The sequence below is a fragment of the Nanorana parkeri genome, unplaced genomic scaffold, assembly GCF_000935625.1.
Source record: "Nanorana parkeri isolate BGI_ZX_2015 unplaced genomic scaffold, ASM93562v1 scaffold1444, whole genome shotgun sequence".
Classification (NCBI taxonomy): domain Eukaryota; kingdom Metazoa; phylum Chordata; class Amphibia; order Anura; family Dicroglossidae; genus Nanorana; species Nanorana parkeri.
In genome coordinates this window covers 219300-237017 of record NW_017307712.1, presented here as the reverse complement: position 1 = coordinate 237017, position 17718 = coordinate 219300, and the positions used below count along the sequence as shown (strand labels likewise).

The 17718-nt window shown below is 41.4% G+C and overlaps 1 protein-coding gene across 6 annotated transcripts; it reads right to left on the bottom strand.

Annotated features, from left to right (window-relative positions):
• Window positions 1-353: 353 nt before the first annotated feature.
• HNRNPC (heterogeneous nuclear ribonucleoprotein C (C1/C2)) lies at window positions 354-16894 on the bottom strand. 6 transcript variants are annotated; one of them, XM_018570033.1, is made up of 11 exons: window positions 16701-16893; window positions 7877-7906; window positions 7254-7363; window positions 4718-4985; window positions 4456-4531; window positions 4190-4237; window positions 3959-4110; window positions 3453-3563; window positions 2880-2990; window positions 1571-1707; window positions 354-800 (listed from the first exon to the last, which is right to left on the bottom strand). In XM_018570033.1, the coding sequence occupies exons 4-11, from the start codon at window positions 4959-4961 to the stop codon at window positions 720-722; spliced, it is 960 nt and encodes a 319-aa protein (XP_018425535.1). In that variant the 5' UTR covers window positions 4962-4985; window positions 7254-7363; window positions 7877-7906; window positions 16701-16893; the 3' UTR covers window positions 354-719. The 6 variants fall into 6 exon arrangements, with proteins under 6 accessions (XP_018425535.1, XP_018425533.1, XP_018425538.1 ...); XM_018570031.1 differs by having other exon boundaries at window positions 7254-8431; XM_018570036.1 differs by lacking the exon at window positions 3453-3563 and having other exon boundaries at window positions 7254-8431; window positions 16701-16894.
• Window positions 16895-17718: the final 824 nt, after the last annotated feature.

Genomic DNA, 17718 nt, shown 5'->3' with positions numbered 1-17718 from the left:
CGTTTTGTGTGCTGACCAGCTCCGTACGCTGCTGCACTCAAAATGCATCCCAATGTATCCCTATGTGTTTTATGGGCTCCAGTTCTCACGTGCGCAGTCCGTTCAGCTTACGACAGAAAAAATTTGCCGGTCCGGAAATGCATCAAAAACACACTGCACTGCTGCTAACATACTAACAGGGGGGAAAAAAAAAAAAACGCATCAAAAACGCACTGCATCAGTCTGCAGATCCGCACCTGATCTCATGTGAACAGGCCCTTAGTGAATTAGGCCTTTTTTTCTGCTTAACCAGACATTCAAACACACCTATGAGCAAAATTTACATGGAATACACTTAATTTCTGAAGATATATATATAATCTTTATTAACATAAAACTGAATATTTAAAGCAAGATCTTTCATTTGAAAATTACCTGTCAGCAAATGAAAGTTTAAATACACAGATTAACCCTTGTCATCTAACGATGCAAGTAACAAGCACCCAACTCAACTTCTGCAAAATGAATAGATAAAGTAAAAAGACTGCAAGACAGGTAAAAACAATACACTTTTATTCTAGAAGTTGCAAGTAGGTATCAAAATGAAGAGGCGGCAAAGGAAATGCAGGGTGCATAATAAACAGGCTTAAAGAGCTGGTGGTATGGAGGATGTTAACAGGTAGAGCTATGAGCCAACTATACACAATAGGCAGAAAGGGATTGTAGGGAATTTAGAACACTTAAGAGTCTTCCTCATTTGCACTGTCCCCTTCATCTTCTCCCTCCTCTGTTTCTTTGTCACCATCTTTCATTTCTTCAAGCTGATTTGACGAGAAAAAAAAAAATGCAGAGTTTCAAATATATTATTTATTGCACACACTGTACAAAAACACATTTAGAGAAAAAAAAAAAAAAACCTTCAGGTCTCTGTTCCCAACAATCCCTTTTGTTGCACACGTTAGGAGCTGGCCTTCCCAATCATTTTTTTTATTCTACATTAGTGAAAAGAAAATCTAACCTCAAATCCGGATGCTCATTTGCCAAAATGTTTCATCAGGTTCACCTGTCCAATACACTAGACAGCTGTAATTTGGATGGCAATGGCTTTCACAAAGGTAAGCTCAAAAAGAGTCACCAAGAGATGGCTTTTATTCATGCCTGCAGTCTGTACTGTACAACCCTTGCCATTATCTTTCATCAAAATGGCTGTAAAACAAGTATTATAAACAGTTCTTTGTATACTCTTCCTGGTTAAAAACAAAAAAAAAACCCTATTCTAGGTTTATATATCTGGGAAATGGGAAAAAGTAAAATAGGTATTATCCCAATTTGACTGCAAAAGTAGAAATAGCCAGGTGTGAGAATCTGAAGCAAATGTTTGGCTATAAATACATTTTAAGAAGGGGAATGTTTCCTGCGGGCTTTGTGTATCATTCTGTATCTACATTGGCTACAAGTCAATCTCCTCTGTCGTTTGTCAACTGAGAAACTTAAAAGGCATTGATGAAGACGAATGTTATCATTTTCATTGATAAGACAAATCAAATTAACAATAGATTGGTTTGAAGAAAAAAAAAACAGAAGTACTAACCACATCTTCTCCCTGCTCGTCATCATCAAGTAGGTCTCCTTCTTCTCCAGAATCTCCTCCTTCCTCTGGAACCATCTTAACACCGGTTTCTTCCTTCTTTACAGAGCTTCCACCCTGTTCTTCATCTGCTTTTGTTTCTAACGAAAACATTATTTTTTTTGCACATGTGAGACAAATTTTTCCTCAAATATCCAAAGCAAAATCAAGACTAATCAAAACATGGTACCTTTATTTAAAGTAAACCTGTCACGACAAAAATGTAGGCTGAAACAAAAGACCTTTTTGCTGCACAACATAAACTGATCCTCCTGCTTCAATACATTCGGAGTTACCAACCCAGAACAAGCATGCAGATCAGAAGTCCAAAGTTCTTACCTGCATCCTTGTTACAAGTCATTGACTTAATGTAGAAAGAGGGTCCTAATGAGAGAAGGCAACTAGCACTTTCAGAGGGAAGTGTCAGCTAATGCTGCCTTCAGTCATGATTTTAGAGACTTTGCACATGTTAAGCTGTACATACTGGAAGCCTAAATCAGGTTTAAAGTGCTCTTTTAAAGAAGGAATGAGCCACCCCAGGTAGATGCAGCTTATCTTCGTATGTCAGACATGCTGCTTTCTACAATTGATGCAATGGTGACAAAGCAGATAACTTGAACAGTCACTGGAATTGCACAAATTCATGAGTATGTTTCTTACTAGCCTGAGGAAGGCCCAAGATATTTCTAACTACATAAAAAATAAAAAAAAACACTGGTTCTCGCAAGGTCAGTGGGGTTTTATCAAGCAAATGTGGCTGTGCTTACAGAAAAACCCAATCTCTACATACAGAAAAGATACTGTAAACAGACAGACGGTTCCAGCACCATATTTTTGTTTTAAACTTGCTCATTTGTTTCAAGAGCACATCAAACACTGGCAGCTACATTTAAAACTGCTGAATTCATAAGCGGGTTTAAAAAAAAAAAAAAAGCCCATAATAAAACTTTAGAATTGGCAAATTACAGACAACCCAAGTGGGGTTAGAGCTAGAGGTGGCTATCAATTCGGGGAAAGTAAGAAAATTTACAGGCTGACCTAAGAAAAAGGAAAGATTAGTGGAATCCCATGGATCTCCTATAAACCCTCTGGCATTAAACAAGCACTGTTGCTCTTCTGTTTTAACACAGTATGGTTCAAAACAGAAGCGAATTAGGTGAAAAACTAAATAACCTTTATGTACAGTAACTGCTGACTTTTAGAGAGAATTGCCAATTCAGAAATGATTATTCTAATGCAATATTAAATCACTTACTACCAAGACATTACTCACCCTGTTTAGATTGCTCATGTTCAATTCGCTCCAAGCTTTCCAGGAGAGAGTCTACTCTCTGTTTTATCTGACTGAGCTCCTTTTTGATGGTCTGCAGATCCTCTCCCTTCACTAAACAAAGAGTGGGGAGTTACAGGCTACCCTATCAGATTTAGAGCTAGAGGTAAGGGGGCTATCAGTTCAGGGGAGCAAGAGAATTACAGGCTGATCTAAGAATGTGCTAGTGTGTGACTGTGTCTTTGCAGATAAGCGCAGTAAGGTGGAAGCAAAAGATGCCAATCCATCAGTATGCTGAAGGAGTGATTGGAAACAGGCATGCATATGGCAATATGTTGGATGGGCAAACATTTTAGTGGAAGCCCATACACCTCCTATGAATCCTGTCTGACAAAAATAAAAGACAATATTGCCTCCATTGCTTTTAAACATAGAATCATTCAAAACAGAAGATAATTAAGGAGGTTGCAAAACTAAAATACCTTTATGTACTACTGACTTCTGGAGGGAATTGCCATTTAGGAATTTATGATTCTAATGCAATACCATATCACTTACTACCAAGACATTACTCACCCTGTTTAGATTGCTCACGTTCAATTCGCTCCAAGCTTTCCAGGAGAGAGTCTACTCTCTGTTTTATCTGGCTGAGCTCCTTTTTGATGGTCTGAAGATCATCCCCCTTCACTAAACAAAAGAGAAAAAGGTGAATCTAAAAATCACAGAAAGTACCACACATTGTGGCATCCAATTGTTGTCCATCTCTAGCATTAAGAAATCTGGTAACAGAGTAATGCGCAATTAAAAGGCACAAAAACATTAGTAGATATAGAATTTTAATTTAAGCAGAACAGAGCAACCACTGAGCTGTATTGGGTAATAGCAAGCAATAAATTGAGTCCAACTGAAGATAAAATCTATATCATAACATTATCATGGGAAATTCAAATCCATCTTTATGCTAATGACCTGTCCAATATGTAAATGAATGAAGCAGCATTTTGTGCAAAAGACTAATAATGACTTATTTAACTCATATTCTAAACTGGCCACCATCATTTACACCTTGACAAGAAACTTACACTTGCTAGACTTGGATGATCCACCCCGCTGACCGCTCTTGGAGTTGAAACTCTTTCCACGACGTGAAGTGTTTCCAGAAACCCTCTGACGCTTTGAAGGTACCACAGCTCGAGCAATAGGCGGTGGTGGGGGTACTCTGGCTGCAGTATAGCTGTAAACAAAAAAGTATTTATCATTAGCACTGTTTGAAGAAAATTCAGTTTCAACTCGGTCTATTAGTATGCATTTACCTCTCATAGTAGTCTCGCTGAAAATCATAGTCCAGTTCAAATGAAGATCTAGCAGAAAGAAAACATACGGAATGTTAAACGGCTATTAAAGAAAATGTGCACGGGAATAAAACAGATTGACTAACTGGGCCATTGTAAAGCGGTACAAAACACGCCCCTTTTATAGAGCTATACAATGTTTTGGACACTATTGTACAAATATGTGCTACTTTTTTCTTTTGGATACATTAAAAGTTTATTTCTGAAAAAAAGAAAAATTTACTCACCCATACATATCAGCTGCTGACCGTTTGATTGCTCCCTTTCCCCTGTTGGCTTTGGGCTCTGCCGCAAGGTTGATGTCTAAAATGTACAAGTCAGAAATGGGGAAAATGTACAAGTGGGGAAGATACAAATCAGTTTTCAACAATTGGTACATTTTAACCCAAGAACGACAAAGCACACCCATTTCTATAGGACTAAAATCCCCTAATGTGGGTAGCTTGAAGTTTAAAGCTACTTTATAAAACAATCTTTTCAGTCCCTTACCCAGGACTTGTCCAGCTATCATGCGTCCGTCTTCTCCTGCTACAGCTGTACGGGCAGTGCGCTCATTGTTGTACTGTACAAATGCAAAACCCTTGTGTACGGAACAGCCCACAATTTTGCCATATTTAGAAAAGATTGCTTCTACATCCGCTTTCTTCACCACTAACGTGTTTAGGTTCCCAATAAACACTCGGGAGTTCATAGAACGGGGATCTGTTTTATTAGTGATGTTGCTGGCCATCATTTTCAAACCCTACACAAAGAAGACCTATAGGAAAAGAACAACTATTATGAAACGCAAGATACAGCACCAGGAAATCTATCAAGTCAGAAACGCAAGGCCAAAACAGGTATACCTTTTACACAATGATGCCCATTACCAATAGAATATATAGTTCGGCTAGTTTTACATCTGCATTATACTCAGAATAAAAAAGTGATATTAACCCTTATTTATTTTTATTACTAGGGAAACTGAATTTATATAGAATTTTTAAAAAAAAATCCTTTAGATCCTAATTTTCTCGCCACAACTGCCTCCATCAGCTAAGCGGTTACTGTGGAGGCACCCCTGCATGCTCGTTCACAGCCATGCCCACAGTGGTTGTGCGTGTCCATAGGCGCACACAACCTTGCGACAGGCCACGTCCCTCCTCTCCGCCCAGCAGTTTGACTGACAGCATAAGGAGCCTACGGCTTCTCTGCCATCAGTATTCTCCCCCAGAACCAGGAGGTTCGTGACCGTAGGATCGCTGCGGGGACCGGGGAGTCTAAAAGGTACTGGATGTTTTTACCTTAATGCAGGAAATGCATTAAGGAAAAAAAAAAAAACACAAAAAAAAAAAACACCCAACCTTTAGTAATACTTTAAGACATTTCTTTAAAGTGTATATAGAGCCAAAACCATTTTTTTGCCATTCTGGAGAGAAAGTAGGGAAGGTTTAGAACCTGTATCAAGCTTTTCTGGTCAATATTCTGACAAGTAAGATTCTCCGTGTCACCATTTTAACCAAGAGGGGAAATCCATTATTCTGTAGTTGTTAGAAGTAAGGGCGAGGGACCAATCCTAACATCTTACACCCCATATTCTGTAGTGGTCTAAGGACCCGTAAATCACCACATCTATACAGTGTATATACGTGGGGAGGCTGAGGAAGATTCAAATGCTGTAGGGAGAGGAAGACAGGCTGGAGGGAGCGCTACAACAGCTGGCCGGCTCGGGGCTTTGGGCGAGTATAAAACTGTTATTTTTGCACCTAGACACAAGCGAGCAGTGCGGGGCTAACCTGGAGTGCTTCTTTAAAGCCCACCTAAAGTCTCGTAACTTTTTTTTTTCCTGCACTGCTCTAGGTTGTGGATTTTTACATAAAAGTTTCTCATTGGTATTGCACTTCCTGCCGCTTCAGTCTAGAATGAGTTCAGCATCTTTACACCACGCCTAGGACGATCACAGAAGATTTGGCAGTGCTAGGCTGAGAACACTGATAAAAATGTCACAAGCATCCTCACATAAATATGAAGTGCTGAGGAACAGAAAGGGGTTTGTCTGACCGTATGAAGTGCACTGGGCATCATGGTCAAAATCTGGTTGTCTTTTATACTGGGCAGAGGTTATAGCAGAAAACAATAAGGCACGAGTATAACCACTGAAGCTGTCATTACAATGAATATCTAGATCTGTGACTTCAGAGCTTTAGGTTAGTATTCAGACTAGTAAATTATGAAACATGACATGTTCACTTTTGTACTGCTACTAGATTTGTAGTAAATAAAATAAACTTTCCCATAGGTACTTGCATGAAAAGCTGCAACCTGCTTTAGATCCGAACCATAAAAATACAGTTACCCCTTCTCTTATGAGCCCCCCCCCCTTATTTTAAAATAACTTCTCCACTAACAAGACATTAATAAATCATACGCTTATGGTGCAGAAATTTAAAGTGGAACTCCAGGAAAAAATAGTTAGTGACATTTGCTGTGTACCAATAACCTGCCTCTAATGATGGGTGCTTCATGTGTGGATGCTGCGTTAAGTAAAACTCATAGTTTCGTTCATCCTAAAAACTGTAATCCCTGCACTGCCAGCTCTGTAAATCACATACACTCAAGACATGTTATTTGCTCTCCCCGTTCAAACGTCTTGTATTCTTTTCGCAGAGTACACAATGTTTTTGAATGGAGTAAACGCCCATCAAATATTTTCCCCCGGAGTTCCGCTTTAACTTTGATCATTCTTTTTGCGTTATCCGCCTTAGCATTTTATATCCGAGTAGGCTTGAAAGCAATATCACCTTTTCAATTGAGCTGGATCAAGCCCAGACATTCAGATATAAATTGGCATGCGGAGTACAACTACATCTAATAAAGATGTCTGTTCTCACTTGCAGCAATGCTTCAGATAAAATGTGATTTTGGCAGTCCTGGCACAGCTAGCAAGCAGGAAGTAAGTCTTTATACACCAAAATGTAATTATACATCCACATGATGTATACAAAGAGCTGAATGCAGTTTATTTTACCTTATTAACCAGCCTTACCATGCGTCAGAAGAATGGAATGCCAGAGGTCTTGCTCCCTTCTTTGATGCTGGTTGTCAGCGGTGGGGCAAAGGAACGGGGTACGGAATGGGGAGGGGCAGGGAAGGGGCCTAAATGAAGGGACATGGACTGGCAACTGTCAAAAACGCCACTGCCCACAAGTGGTAATGCACAGTAGGAAAACATTGCAAAGGGTTCCAACAGTTTTACTAGTAACAATACCAAAACCTGTTAAGTCATATGCAGTTTAATTCCAGCTTTAAACAAAGCAAGAAAAATACTGACAACTACACATAGCAATGGGGAGAAAAACGTATAACCTGGACCAAAAATGACGGATTATGCATTTTGAAAAGGATAGAAAGACTCTCCTTCCCAATCCAACCCCCACCAGGAAAAAAAAAATAAAAAATAAAAAATAAAAATAAAAAAACATTGAGAAAAATCAGCATCAGAACCAACATTTATACATATAAATATAAAAACAAAAACTATAAAAACTAAAAATTAAAAATATCAGAAATACAGCAATGTTAAAAAGGAGACCAGTAAGGCAGGAACTTTTTTGAAAAATAAAAATGAAAAAAACAATTTTTAAAAAACACATGAAAAGCGAGACTTACTGTAGTTGATGTTTCAAAAAAAATTCTTCGCTGTGAAAAAAAAAAGGGGAAAAATTATGAAAATAATCCAAATCAGAAAAAATGAAGAGTACGTTAAAAAGTCCATTTAAAAATTCTAGCTATTCTTAAAAAATTGTAGCATGTCATATCAAAGTGTCATTTATCACCATCAGGTAACACACCCCAAAAATTCTGCATTGAAGGGATGGGAGAGGGAGGGTGGGGGGTGGGGAGGAGGTGAAAGGCTGTTCATAGGACTTGACAAGTGCAACATTTTGTCCTTCCGTGTCCAATAAAAATAAAATTCACAATGATGACTTGGCTGGTATTTAAAATGGAGGTTTGTAGGCTCCTGGTGTTCAGCAAAACCTCACTGTTATAGAACAATTTAAGTCCCTTTCGCTTAAAAATAACTGAAATGCTACATGTGCAATTTGAAAAGACTACCCTAGAGGAAATGAGGAAGGGCAAGGAGAGTGGTCGTTATTTAAATTCAGCCAGAACAGGTCAGGGAAGGGTGGAGGGGGAATTTGGAGAACTGCTCAGATCTCTGTCCTGTGGAAAGGAGAAGGGGAGAACAGTTTCAGATTGAGGGAAACTGGAATGAGGGATAATGGGATAGGAGAAACAAGCCACCAACAAACATGTAGCATTTTCCACCACTCAAACACATGCAAAATGATTTCCAACCAACTGTACTGTGCTCATTTCGTCCCAGATACTCTTAAACCGTCATGAAAGAAAGAACAGGTACCACTGTAATTGTTATGTAAAAAAATTGAGATGTATTAAAATGCTCATCTACCCCCACCCGCTTCCCAGGGTTCTTTGAAGGGTCAATTCCTCAACAAAATATAGCTATTTATACGAAATGCATATTAAAGTCAAAAGGTTTAAAGGTGATGTCAAATGCTGATAAAAGCATTTACAATGGATGTGGCTCCTTAATGTTGAAAAGTTTTAGTTTCCTACAGAATCCACTTTTCCTCTTAGCACTGGCCCTGATATCCTGTTTTAGGGTGGCTACTTTCCCTTGCAGGGTTCTATGAAGCCACCCTTGTGTGCGCTAGTAAGATATGCATCACTTCAAGGCACAGCAAGACAAGATCCACCTCTGCCATCTCTAGAAACAAACTGAAGTTTCTCTCCAACAATTACCTTGTTATCTGGACCCATCTTACCACTTTGTAAAAGAACATTTCTGTCTAAAGGCAGTAGAAGACGGCAAGGTGCATCTCACATCAAAAACAAATCTTAACATTCTCTTGCATGTTCCAGGGCACTTGAAAATGTAACTTCTAGGTATGGTTCACACCAGCAGCTGCGTTAGAAGGCACGGTGTTGGGGGAGATGATTTGTTTTTGCAAACTTTATTTAAAATTTAACAAAGTGAAACTTCCTTCAGTACTAGCAAAACAACCTTAGTGGTTAGACAGGTTTTTTTGCATGCTGGCTGGCGAGTGTGCTGGGAAACTCTTTGCTGCTGTTCCTTCAGTACTATTCACTGCATCCCAACATGCTACAGTGAAAACATTTACTGCATTTAGTACATGTTGTCAGCACATACACTTGTATAATCCAGACATGTCAGTGCAGCACTGGATGAAGGATGCAAGGATCTGTCAGAAGGCCAGAAACTCAATTGGCCTTTTATACACACACACACTGATTACACGCAAACAGATCACAGGTGAGGATGGTTCCCTTTAATAGTCATTCACACCCCTTTGTGTCAACCTGTGTGCATGTTATCAGGCCAAAATCACCAGGGTATGTAAACTTTTAATCAGGGTCATTTGCAGGGCTTGAAAAATCCACTCGTCTTGTGCCGAGAGGACGAAGGAGCCCGACGGGCAGCTTCCCGGCCGGTCGGCCGTTGTAATTACACGGCCGGCCGCTTTACATTTAAGCGATTGAGCTTCTCAAGACGCCCGATCGCTTGTATTACCAGCAACTGTCATTGCCGGTCCCCGAGATCCGCTGTGCCCGGCCGGGAATGGCACGGCTCGCTCTGTGAAAGGAGATCAGTACACGATCTCCCTTTGATCTACTCTCCAATCCCAGAATGCAGGAAGTGATGTATATTACATCACTTCCTGCATTCAGTGTCACTTCCCAGCTACAGAAGCTGATGAAGCAGATCTCTGCTTCATCAACTTCTCTGGGGGTCCCTAGGTGACATTAGGGGTCTTGCAGACCCCTGATGTCTTCATAAAGAGGACCTATCATGTAAATTGGCTATCACATAGGGGGCTTAGCCCTCCCCACCCATGTGATAGCAATAAAGTTGTGTAAAAAAAAAAAAAAAAATACAAAAACATTAAAGTATCCAAAAAAAAAATGTTTTTTTTGAAAAGTCCTCTGCCCCCCCACATACACATGCAGATATGATATGCGTCGGGTGACCCTACGTGCAAAAACTATTGCACCTATTGTGCCGCACATGTTACATATCACCACGAACGTCGGAGCGTGAGCAATAATTTTAGGGCCATTAATCACTGATAACACTACACTGATGAGTGGTAAAAGCGTTTTAAGCGTCGCCCATGGTCAATTTTCAGTGTGGTCGTTTGTTGCGATTTTGCGGGCGCACGCAATTTTAAGGCTTGACCTGTTTGGTGTCTATTTACCCGACGTGACCCCCGTCTTTTATATTTTACCAAAAATATGGGCAAGAACAGATGTTTTATAACGTAGGGAAACTGTTTTCTTTAATTTAATGTACTTTTTGCATTATATAGTAAAAAATAATCCCCCCAGTGGTGATTTTATATACCACCAAAAGAAAGCTCTGCCCCCAAAAAATGTTAAAGTGATATTAAACCCTCGGATTTTTGAACATAAACCAATACTGTAATGTGTGCCTTACTGTAATCCATGGTTGTTTCCCTTCTCTTTGCTGCTCTTCCTTTTAAATCTGTATCTCTTCTCATGCTGGGCAGAACTTCCCTTTGCAGCTGAGGGCCTCTTCCTGTAGTGCTGGCTCAGGCTGCAAACGTACACACAGACACCATGTAACCATTCCAGAGACAAGGCAGTCTGCTGCAAAACAGAAGTTCTCCCCAAGTATGAGAACAGATACAGATTTAAAAGGAAGAGCAGCAAAGAGAAGGGAAACAACCATGGATTACAGTAAGGCACACATTACAGTATTGGTTTATGTTAAAAATCTGAGGGTTTAATGTCACTTTAACATAAATTGCAAGGCTATAGTCTAGTCATGCTGACATGTTTGACTGGTAAGACACCCTAAAATGTTTCAAGTCCTGGTCATTTGGGTAGTTTCTGTTATTGTGATTGGAAAAGAGTAAAACACAGCCAAACACTACCCATGAGTGATAAAAGAACGTTTTCGTGTTATCATTCATATTCTCTGAAAAATGGCCAGGAAATCATAAATTCTGCCAGGGTATGGAAACTTATGAGCACAACTGTAGAACCGCAACACAGTGGGATGAACTGCCTTCACTGTATACAAGGCCATTTGCCTTATTTATCCATTAGAACAGCGCTGGGCAAGGGTGCCCAGAGCACCTGAACAAATCTGGTGTGACTGGGCCCTAAAGGAAGGTTCACACCATTTTCCAGACCAGATCTGGTCCAGAAAATGGTGTGAACCTGTCCGCAGTTCCAGTGCATTCCAGACCAGGTAAAATGAGACATGCAGTATTTTTCTGGCGTGGAACGGACTGCACTAGTGTGAACAGAGGCCAGAAAATAGCATAGGGATACATTAGGATGCATTTTGGGTCCGGGAAACAATCTGGTCTGCAGATGATCTGGATGTGGTGTGAATGGGCCCTCAATCGGTGACAGGTAGCCAATGCTCCTTCAAAATTACAGAAGACACCTGCCTTACTTTCGAGGTTTTCAATAGTTGTTTTCAATGGAGCAGGCTCCTAAACAAAATGTCAGCTGGCTCCTGGATTCAATATTAATTTGTCTACCCCTGCCCCACGTCATTGTTGTAACTTAAATATTGTTCACTAAAGCCCAGTTTGATTGAAAAAGAATACTATAAACATCTCCTTACATTCCATTCTAGAGAATCTGAGGTGCCTTAAGGCTTGGAAAGTAGACCATAAGGGCCTATTTACATACCGCGCTAATGTGCATTGCGTGCCTATTCAATTGCATGGTCTAACAACAACAACAAAAATGGTGCATGTAGAATTTTTGGCCAAACAAGACACAGGTCCGTAAGCAAGATGGACTGCAATGCTGTTCATGACGAATGGTGTTACCGCAGCACAATGGGCCCTAACCGAACTGCCTCCTGTGTCTGTATAGGGAGTGAACAAAAGCAGGAGTCTGCTGGTAGCTACAATTTATAACATGCAATAACCCAGAGGTGCAAATACCTTTGGGCTTATTCAGAAAAATATGCTATTTACATGGATGCTGGCTTCCTATCGCCCAGCGCCCAGGACACGCAGTTCCGGACGCCATGCAAGTATTTTTTTCTTTTTTCCTTCTACATTTAACGCGGGCAAAAAGTAGAAAAGGGGAGCAGGCGCTCGTTTTGTACAAGTGATCTGGGCGGCCGTACTGTTACCCCCCCCCCCCACACAAATGAAAGATTTGAGACTTTATGTAAAGTCTGAATTTTTTGCACATTCTTTCAGCTGACAAGCAGATCCTGGAAAACAATTCAAATAACACTGTACTTCTCAAACGCAAAAAGAAATATGCATTTCTGCCACTAGGGGCGCTGCAGAGGAAAGGCTCCAGTTTAGTTAGCTTGTGGACTCTATCTTGTACTTCCTACAGTTGGGTGATTGTATGATAGTAGATGATAGTTTCTGTCCTGTCCTCACATGCCTTCATTGATAGGCAAGAGGGTACATTTGACAAATTAGTTTATCCCCTTTAAATGATTCCTAATAATATTCTACACAATCACAGTATAATGTTTACCTATAGTCTGCTCAGTAAATGTAGTTTTTTTTCCTCCTCTCAGTAAAATGGTGATACCAAAATTTAGAGTTTGGAAACATGTCCACTTTGCAACTTCTGCTAAGAGCAAAGCTGCAATTTGCAAAAATGTTCTTGCTTGTTTTGTCGCTTTTGAGGGAAAGGGGGTGGTTACCTGTTCTCATGTATAGTTGAAATGTTATCATCATATACAGTCCTTGTTATCACATTTATAATTAAAAAAATAACATTTTAAAAAGCAAGTTTAATTTACTGAATAAGCTGTACTTTTATATACACTGCATTTCGCGTTTCTAGTGTAACAAAATGACTTTCAATTTGTAAAAATATTCCACACTGAATTTTCTTTACATTTGTTTGAAAATTTCCATATATAAAACACTCCCCAAGTATTGTTTATGCTCATCCCGAGTGTTAATTAGGAACGCATCCATCCCTTAACCAGATATGTTGTTGAGTTACAATTTGGACAGAGGGCCTCCTGGAGATAATAAGTCATCAGAGGTTGTGCTTTGTAAATGGCAAAGCTGATATAGTGGGCAGAGACAACACACATAACTGCTTTCTGTAATTCAAGCCTTGCTGATGTCAATGACTGCTTAGAAATAGAGCAGGAACTGAAAACTATGAAAGGCATTCTGTAATGCATCGCAAGCAATGAAAAAAAGTGTAAATCCAGTCTAATGGATTCTTGGAACAAGGTTTGTTCCCCTTAGTTGACTGCTCTTTCCAAGTAGCCTTGGAGCACCACCACCCTTGTATTCTGAAGATCAAAATTAAACCAGAAATGAGACCCTTCAAACTATGGTGCGTGCTGGTGTGCACATACACTCAAGTGTATGGTTACAACGCATCACACTGCTTGATTTTTTAAAATCACCTTTTTAAGTTACATTCATTCAACATCAGTGCGATGTGATAAAGTGTAAGCCCACATCATTTTATTGCAACACACACAGCACTGCAGACTGGGTGTTACAACAAGGCAAAGGTGTGAAACCAACCTCCAGGTCTTTAGTGCAAGTTGCTTATTTACAATTTTGCACACCTTTGATTTTCACTGGCACAATTTAAAAATTTAGATAATTATTCATTCATTCCAGGTTTATATAGTAAAATAAAAGTTTTGATAAACATTTATGAGCTTTAAAAAATTAGTAGCACCACCATTGTATGGTATGGCTTTTGTATGGTACGCACCAACCCCCACAAAAAACAAAACACAGCATTGACAATAAGGGCCCATTCATCTCATGCATTGTGGTAACACACGGTATGCGCATTGTGATTGGCATAACAATGCACCTTTCCAAGGCACCTGAACTGTAGTCCACTAGAGAAAAACTTGCATGATTTTTGCTGTTCTGCCTGAATGCAATTTAGATTAGTGCACAAAATAACCTGAATGTGTTAAGTGTCACTAAACTCAGGAGTTGTAGTACTAAAAAGGCTGGGGGGGAGTTTCTCAAAACTGGAGCAGCTTTGCATGTCAACCAATCCGCTTTTCTCCTCAGTTAGGATGAGAGAGAAGCGGATTGGTTGCCATGCACAGCTGCTCCAAATTTGGTCTGCACCCAGTACTTTTCTAAACCCCCCCACCTGCTTGTATCCTCTGCCACAACCGGGAAGGTACTTCCTGGTTGTGGGGGAGGGTCCTGAGAGCAACCGGCTAGCTGATGGAGGCATCCATTGGAGGGAGGGGGATGACAGCAATGGGATTACATCCACGTGGCAATCGCAGAGAAAAAAAAGCAACTTTTTGGTGACGCAACGTGCGGGTCTTTGAACCACTATCGTGCAAGATTGCACGGGAGGTATCGTGTTGGGAAGCTGTGCAATCTGCATGGGACGCCATTATAAAATAATGGCACCGCCAGCATGATCATCGGTGGTGTGCAATTTCGTGACTGCGTTGCCATCCGCGCAATTTCGTGCATGATTGCTGTGCGGCCACGGATCACCCAGGTGTGAACTGCCTCAACCTTAAAATGCATTCAAGTAGCCCCCCCCTGAATTCAGAGATGATTTAAAGATCTACAGCTGAGTGATACACAAATTACATTTTTGTCAATAGTTGGGGCACTTTTTAAGATTTAACTCCTGAGTTTAGTGTCTTTAACACAACTAAGTGGTGTGCATGAGTCCTAAAAGTGGTTTACTGTACAGCCTAGCTTCTATCTATATTTACTATTTATCTTTTCAAAGTTTAAAACTAGCAGTTTAGCACAGGGCAGAAGAAGACTAATACTACGAAGAAAACAATGGAAAAAAATCCCCAAGCTCCCATTATGATTTTGCACACATTCATACAGCGTGCACTCCCATTATTTGTTAGTGGCACCCTAAGGGCTTCTTCACACCACGTCCAGACCAGATCTGCAAATGCAGTGCATTTTTGCCGCTTTTTTTTTACGCTTAAGGGCCCGTTCAGAGCAGTTGCCTTGCGTTACACCCCGATACTGGACAGAACGCATTGCAAACGTCTCACTTTTTAGTGGGGCAGGAGGGGGCGTTGTGGGCCATTCAAGTGGATGGCGCCGTAGCCGCGCCCTCTGGCCGCAATGCAAATCGCTCGCACAGGATCGCAAGGCACTATGCCTGCGGTCTGATCAAAATAGTGCTTGCAGCATTTTGATCGCACCACATGCACAATGTGCCTAACCGTTAAATGGGCTTTCAGGTGCAGTCCAGTGAGTTTACATGCAGTACACTGCGTTCCGGACCAGAGAAATGAGACCAGCAGTATTTTGTCTGGTGTGGACAGGGCTCATAGGGATGCTTTTTTTGGCCAGGGAACAAACTGTTCTGGTCTGGAAATTGTGTGAACATTGGCGCTGCATAATTTAAATTTTATTGTGTGAACAAGGCCTAAACAGAAAGCAAGCGCGCGTCTACACGTCAAAAAGAAACATGCATAGCTTGCAACTAGAACTTTGTCACACAATAGGACAGTCCAATGAAACAAATGTGTTCCCCTGTGCTGATACGTTCCCATACACGGGTAGTGTAAACAGGGGCTAGCTCAGGCTCCATTCCCACAGGAGTGGTTGTAAACGAGTATGCAGGCGTACGAACCCGCTCTAACATGCGGAAAAAAAATTGCACTTTAAGGTGCATTACTCAGACTTTTGCAGTGGCCGCACAGTACGAAACCGCACATTCCGCAAAACAGTACAAGTGCAATTTCATGGAGGGTTCCGTAAGTTCCAGCTACAGTAATAGCAGCAAACGTGCGGAATTCGTATACGTGCTAAAGTTTGCACCGTTTCGTTCTGCGCGGAAAACACTACCACTATGCATGAATGGAGCCTAACTAGCTTAGCGTGTCTAGTGTAGGCCACAGGAAATAAAGGTCTCTGCTTGCTATGGTAAAGGTTAACACTTCCTGGGTCACACATGGCACCAGGCGGCTCCAAGTGCATAGGCCATCCGCTGCATACAAACAATTTCACAATCAGGCACGCGCGGCATCGACGTGAAGAGCACGTGGTAAAACACGGAATGGGAACAAATGTAAAGGAAAATGCACAATAAATTGCGATCCCGGGAATTATCCCGTTGTATTGTTACGATCAGGAAGTACTGACCGGGCCATTTAGATGGCTTTCCCGCCTCTGGTTAGCCTGGGGTTAAAGGAATGCTAGATTTAAAAAAATGAACTCGAAGAATGGGATTTGTTTTCCCAACCCGAGCAACTGTGTTTAGGACGTACAGGCCAGGCCGCATCACGAGCTGATGAAACGTGACAAGATTGTACACACACCGAGACACAAACAACGGACTAATACATGAGAAGCGCTCATGAGGTGGACCTTTAGTATGTGTCGCAGACGTTCAAGCCTTACTAGGCGGCCATTTTCCCATACTGCCGGCGCCGTCCACTTACCTCTTTTCTTCAGCTTAATAACCAATACTGCCGTAAATGCGTGACTTGGCGACAACGACAACGCTAAGGGATACGAGGGGGATAAATAAACCGGGGAATAGCGACTAAGGGAAGACGACTGGCGATCCGTCTCTGGCACAAAATGGCGGCGAATGAAAGTTTTCACTGCGCAGCTCTGCAAGAGATAGACGTAATCCGAGGCGAAAGATTATTCGAATGCCGACTGGACGACAGAGCTACCAATTACAACCTGGTGGGAAGAGCCGAGCCAATGAGAGGCAAAAGGCGGGGATAAATGGAAAATCGTCTCCTTGGAAATAAGGGCAACCAATGAGAACAAAGGATGGGGACCGGCTTTTCTTTGCCACCTTCAGACGCCGAGGTGACGTAAGAGGGGGAGGGGGTGTGCGTTACTATGGAGAAGGCAGAGTAGGGCGTAGTAACCTGATTGGCAGGTACCTTACTGAGTGATTTCAGCGGGCTTCGGAGTAACCTATTATGTGTATGCGGAACGCGGGATTACGTCTCTGGCTGCATGCAGTAGATTGTCGGTTTAAAACACATAGGGGGAATTTATCAAAACTGGACGGACAAAATCTGAAACAGTTGCCGATATTAACCAATCGGCTTCTCTCTTGAATTAAAGTAGAATTAAACTCTTCTTTGTTCTTGCATATCTCTACTGCTAGCAAACACTAAATATATGCAAAAGAAAAGTTAACAAAAAGGTAATTACTGTACTTACCTCTGTCTCCACCGCTTGCTCCCGTCTGAGGATATGATGCTTCTTGAGCAACTGTGCAGGATGATGGGGCGGGCGCATGCGAGGTAGAGACAGGCCCGGCGCTACCGCAAGGGCGCTGCAGGGTGAGGGTGGAAAAAACAGGGCATTTTGACAAGTACTTGTACTTGTCAAAATGCCCCGATGTTTGCGCTATATTTTTTTTTCCACTTACCTTCGGTGCGGGAGAGCAGCGGCGAGTCAGCGCTGGTCCGGTGAGAGGAGCTCCAGGTGGGG

Coding starts and splice junctions, on each gene's coding strand:
- HNRNPC (XM_018570031.1), bottom strand. CDS start 4,961: ATGATGGCCAGCAACATCACTAATAAAACAGATCCCCGTTCTATGAAC. Junction 1,708..2,879: donor ACATGAGCAATCTAAACAGG/GTGAGTAATGTC, acceptor TGTTTTCGTTAG/AAACAAAAGCAGATGAAGAA. Junction 801..1,570: donor ACGAGCAGGGAGAAGATGTG/GTTAGTACTTCT, acceptor TCGTCAAATCAG/CTTGAAGAAATGAAAGATGG.